General features: G+C 43.9%; 1 protein-coding gene across 1 annotated transcript; it reads right to left on the bottom strand.

Moving 5' to 3' along the window:
* Positions 1-2,522: 2,522 nt before the first annotated feature.
* LOC149174968 (uncharacterized) lies at positions 2,523-3,464 on the bottom strand. Its single transcript, XM_089421019.1, has one exon. The coding sequence runs from the start codon at positions 3,462-3,464 to the stop codon at positions 2,523-2,525; it is 942 nt and encodes a 313-aa protein (XP_089277145.1).
* Between the last annotated feature and the right edge of the window lie 2,627 nt (positions 3,465-6,091).

Here is a 6,091-nt window from a genome sequence, read left to right on the forward strand (position 1 = left end):
CTTTCCTTCCAGATGTTCCATAATACTGTGCCTGGGATAATGTTCCACAGGTAGTTGAGGATCGCACAATCATAGGGGATTTTCGGCCACTGACGGATGGTATCTATGATGTCGCCAGGTCCTTTGCATATTTTTTGACACCTGAAACCAACCTTCTCCCATAGCTGATTGGCGATTGAGCATGTATCCAGAAGATGCTGCAAGGTTTCCTCGTTTTTAAAGCAGTTGTGGCATATCGAAGGACCTTGGAAATTGCGTCTCCTCAGCTTATCCCAGGTGAGAATCTTTTTGTGCCCTACCATCCAGAGGAAATGGGAGATTTTGGGCCAAGCTTTGAAGCCCCAAATTCTCCCCCATAGAGGGTCCGGCCTGGTGGTGGAGTCGCCTATAAGATTATAGGCTTCGGAAGTGGAATATGATCCTTTGGGAAGGTAGCCCCATCTAAGGATATCCTCGTTGTTCTCATACCGAATGCTTCTCTTCTTTAACTCGTCTTCAAGTGCTGCTACTTCCTGAATGCTTGTGATACTGGTTATCTGATTGCTCGGTCGCCATTTCCTGAATCCATTTACCGTTTCCTGTTCCCAGAATTGATGGACGGTTGCATGCTGCTGCTCCTGTCTGTTCGGAATGATCATTGAAGGAAGAACACTTGAGAGTTTGGGCAATTGGTTCCAAGCGTCATTCCAAAATCTAGCACTGTGACCATTCCTTGTTTCCCAAAAGCTGTGTTTCTGGATGAGCTGATGATGCTGTTTGGCGGCATTCCAAATAAGTGACCCGTTGATTGTGGGCTGGAATCTTATGAGCTCTGCTTGGGGCATGTTGTTGGTGTATTTGGCGGTCCATATTTTGGCCCATAACTTGTCTGGATTAGTCACCCATTGCCACCATATTTTGGCATTCATGATGATGTTGCTGTATTCTGGATCTCTAAGTCCGATGCCGCCTTTGATTTTGGGCCTGCAGACAGTGTCCCATTTCACTAGTGCCCATTTGCGGTTAGTGGCTGAGCTTCCCCACAAAAAGTCACGCTGCAGGTTTCTCAATCTTTTTAATACCCACTTTGGTGCCGCAAGGATAGAAAAAAGATAGAGAGGCATGGCTTGGAGGATGGACTTAATAAGCACAACCCGACTAGCTAGATTGAGGGAGTGGTGAGTCCATAGGTTGAGTTTTGAATCGAGCTTCTCAAGGAGAGTTCGCCAGGCAGGCTGCTTTATGGCCGAGGCAGTGAGGGGAGCTCCAAGGTATGTGGAAGGGAGAGAGGCGGTATGGAAGCCTAGGATACGGGAGACGGTGGATTTAACTAACGGAGGGGTGTGGAAGACGAAGATTTGTGATTTGGAGCTATTGACATGGGTGCCAGAGGCTTCAGAGAAGTCGTTGAGCAGGGATTTCAAACAAGAGGCTTCCTGAGCCGAGGGGTAACCATAGAGCATGGTGTCATCAACAAATTGCTGATGAGAGGAGGCCGGGGAATTGTGGATATAGATTCCTCTGAGCTGATTAGAATGGAGGGCCTGCTTGATGTGTCTACCAAGTCCTTCAGCCATTATCACAAATAGGAAGGGGGAGAGGGGGTCCCCTTGTCTTATGCCTCTGTAGGGTTTGAAAGGGCGGGAGGGAAAACCATTGACAAGGATGGAGAAATGGGAGGAGGTGATAAGGCTCATGATCCAACGAACCCAGGTGGAGCAAAAGCCAAAAGCTTTCAACATATGATGAATGTAAGACCAGCTTAGCTTGTTGAAAGCTTTGGAGAGGTCGAGTTTGAGTAACATACCAGCTTGCTTGGATTGCTTGAGCGAATGGATGATTTCATGCGTGAGGATAATGCCGTCCATTATCTGTCTGCCTTCGACATAACCCGATTGCTCCGGAGAGATGAGCATGGGTAGAAGAGGTTTTAATCTGTTAGCAATGACTTTGGAAATGACTTTATAAAGGACGTTACAGAGCGCAATGGGCCTGAATTTATCAGGAGTTATGGAGTTCTCCTCTTTGGGGATGAGAGTAATGAAAGTGGAGTTAAGGGAGGGGAGAAGCCAGCGTAGAGCTCTGGATTCCTCAACTACTTGCCAAACCTCCACTTTAATCAAATCCCAGAAAACATGAAAAAACGTGGTAGTGAAACCATCTGGTCCAGGGGCCTTACCTTCTTCAAGCTGCGCCATAGCCTCGTCTACCTCCTGGGTATGAATTGGGCGCATGAGTAACTCGTTGTGTTCCTCTGTAACCAGCTTAGGAATGTTGCTGGTGAGTTTGCCAATCGCCCTCTGCTGATCCACCGCTTGCTCTTGGTGTACCTGCTGGAAGTGATTGAGGAGGATTTCTTCTATTTTCTCATGCTCCTCAACTTTTGCCCCCTCTTGGTTTTGGATGAAAGGAATCTTATTGTGCATCCTTCTCTGCACTGTAGTTCTATGGAAGAACTTGGTGTTGCGCTCCCCTTCTTTTAGCCACCTGACCCTTGATTTTTGCCTCCGGTAAATTTCTTCCTGCTTCCTTCTTTCTTCAAGCTAGTTGTGTATGTGTCGTTCTTTGTCCAAGGTCGCCTCTGTGTGCCCTGCATTTATTACTTTCTGATGGAGATCCCTGAGCTCCTTATTGAGCTCCTGTTGCGCCTCGAAAATATTCCCGAAGGTCTCCCGATTCCAGCGTTTTAGGTGACTTTTTAGAAATCGCAGTTTCTGCTGTAGCTGGAACATTTTTGAGCCTTCTGGTGGGATGAAGGAGGACCATATGGTTCTGACGAAGTCCTTGAATGCTGGATGCGTTAGCCAAAATCCCTCAAACCGGAAAGGTCTTTTGGTTCTATCCCCTGGTCGCTGCCATTGCAAAGCTATTGGCCAGTGATCCGACCCGGAGTGGGCCAAGATTGCAGCGGTGAGATCACCTCCGAGATGCACCGCATTATCTGAGATCAGGAAGCGATCTAGTTTAGAAGAAATCTGATGCTTGCCACCTCTGCGATTGCTCCAGGTAAAGGTGCCATTGCAGAATGGCATGTCTATGAGAGAGGCGTTTTGGATGAAGTCCTTGAAGCGAGCTACTTCAGGTTCCAATCTGGATCTGCCTCCTATCTTGTCCTCTATTTTGGTTATCATGTTGAAATCCCCTGCAGTGATCCAAAGTGGATGCTGCCTATTTGTGCTTAGCGCTTCAATGGTGTCGAGGAGCGCACTTTTACTCCTAGAGTCCTGCGGAAAGTAGACGTTGGATAAGTTCCCATGTATGTTGGTGCCTAAAATGTGAAAGGCGGATTGAATGAGGTGATGGGAGGCGTGGAAATCAGTGAGCAGTACAACATGGGTGTTCCATGCTATGGCAAGCCCACCAGAGGCTCCCGTGGCATCCACAGCCACAGATCGACATCCTGGCGAGGCCTTTGAGAGTATGCGACCCAGCGTGGTACTATTGCATTTGGTTTCTTGGAGGAAACACATCTGTGGATTTTCCATCTTGATCATGTTTTTTAACATCCTATATTTTCCTGGGCTATTAAGCCCTCTTAAATTCCAGGATACGAGCTTCATGGTTTAACTAGTTTGGGCAGGGCTGTAGTACTTCGTCAGCTTCGCATATCTACCGGAATCTACCAGGAGTTTTCCGATCTCTATTGTTCTCTGGAGATCTGTCTTCCTCCCCCTTTTTTTGGTATCCTTTGGACGCAGGCTGCCATCCCAAGTGCTGCCAGGTTGTATGCCCAGTTGGTGTTGGTGGAAAGCTCTTGAGATGACCACTTCCAACTTATCTATATCTGACTCAGAGATGTTTTCATATGCCTTTTTTTTGCAAGCTAGCTCCAGTTCAATAATATCCAGGCCGTGTATATCTATGCTTTCTAGTTCTTCCTCCATATTTTGTACTTGACTGGTTTCCTCTTGATTGGTGTCTGAATCCTGAGGGGGGATCGACTTCCCATCCACCTCCATTTCCTTAGGTATCTCCGCTGTGTTTTTCTGATGCCTGCTTAGGATGTTCGCGATGATAATGGGAGATTTAGACTTGGGTGGGGGGCTGGATCGAGGGGGGTGGGTGGAAGAGGAAGGGCGTGCAGGGATACTATCAGTATCAAGGGGCTGATCATCTGAGAAATCGCCTAGAGACTCAAAGCTGTTCTTGGAAGCGAGATGCTGAGGTTTGGAAGGCTGGGGTTTGGACCCATTCTGAGGCTTTTTGTGCGGGCGCTTTCTGTTGTAGACTTTGGTAAAACCATCCTGAGATGGGGATTCAGAAGACTCAGGGGAGCTGGCTTTGACATTGAGAGGGCAATCCCGAAACAGATGCCCTAGTGCGTGGCATCTCCTGCATCTGAAAGGCACATGCTCATAATCGAGAGGCTGGATCCACTCCTCGTCGCGATGGGCAAGGGTTACTGACTCAGGGAGAGCTTCATTCAGTCAGATAAAGACACATATTCTTGCATAGGAGATATATTTACGGGTTTTTGTTTCTTCTGCTGCCCTGATGTATTCTCCCACCCCGTTTCCTATGCCCTTTAGACAATATTCTTCCCAGTATTCATCGGGGAGTGAGTATAATCGGATCCAGACTGGCGCCCAAGTGAGATATTCCTTGTCAGTGTTGAATCTGGGCATCCAGTCCCTGATGTAGAGACCTGCCGAGTTGAAGAAATACGGACCTCCTCCTAGGATCCTGTATTTGTCTTCCAGGCAAAAAAAGATGGCAGTGAAGAAGCCCTTCGGCCATAGCTGGAGAGTGACATCCCCCTTAGGCTTCCACTTTGCCGCAATCCAACCATTTAAGGCTCGCTCGGTTGGCAAAAACCCTATGAATTTTCCAATGATTGCGTGATCTTTCATAAACTCGATCCTTCTATCGATCTTATCTCCTGGCAGTTCTATTCGCGGCCTTTCCTTGGCTACAGGTCGACAGGTGGATGAGGTGACCTTCGGGTTGTTCGCCTGAGTCGCTTGTTCTTCTGGTGGATCATTGTTATTTTCTTGTTGCTTTTTCCCTTTGCTGAGAATGTCCGGATCAACAGATCCAAAGATGACCTCAGGCCCTGGGCTGTGCAGAGAGGGGGAGGGCATTGACGCCCCCCCCCTGAGGCGGCATCATTGTCCTTCGCTGATCCCCTTCAGCGCTGTCACGCTGCAGAGATTCTTGTGTAGAGCTTGAACGCAGTCCACTTTGCTGTCGGCGCCGTCGAGGGTTTCGTCCTCAGAACCCTAGCTGCGCAGAGCTCCTCGTGGGGAGTTGCATTGTTAGATGAATAGTTGTATCATATAATCTTTAATTAGTTAATAATTATTATTAAAATAGAATAATAAATATATTTTTTAAAAATTTTATTGAATTCATTAATTTAAATTATTCGGAAACATATGAAATTTGTAAATTTAAATTTTTTTATTTATAATATTTTTTATCAATTTATTAAAATAAGTTGAGTTTGGTAATTTGAAATGAGTTAAATTTATGATATGTTTAAATGGTTTCCCATGAATATTTAAAATCTTAATTAATTAATAATAATCAAATTAATGTGCTTGTAATCAATTTATACAATAATGAATATTTAAAATATCAATTAATTAATAGTGTGTTTGTAATTAAATTTGACCATCGATTTGATTACTTTTTCTTAAAATAAATTTTTTTAATATTAATTAATTTACAATATGGATTAACTTATAAAAATATATATTATTATAATTTTAATATAATTTTTGGAATTTGAAAATTATACTAAAATGAGATATTTTATTTTTTGAATAGTTGTGAAAATATGATAAATTTTAAGTATATTTTTTATTATTTGAATATTAAAAGATAAAATCTTATCATTAAATTGATTGCAAATGAAAGTATAAATTTATATTTTTTTGTTTCTTAAGTTGTGAGTCATGAGATAATTACACATTTAATCTTTAGCTTGATAAACTATGATTCAGGGGCATTTAAGTCATCAAAATCACTTGGAGATTGCATTCAGCTTGGTCACACCGGCTCTTAAGTTTCAAACAAATAATTTTCACATTATAGAGTGTCTTAACAATACACCCAATCGCTATCATAAAAGTAAAAACTCATATTATTAAAGGTTAAAAAAAAAAAGTTT

Source organism: Pinus tabuliformis, chromosome 4_1 (assembly GCF_031772625.1).
Source record: "Pinus tabuliformis cultivar Carrire ecotype Pingquan chromosome 4_1, CPIR1, whole genome shotgun sequence".
In the NCBI taxonomy this organism is placed as follows: Eukaryota; Viridiplantae; Streptophyta; class Pinopsida; order Pinales; family Pinaceae; genus Pinus; species Pinus tabuliformis.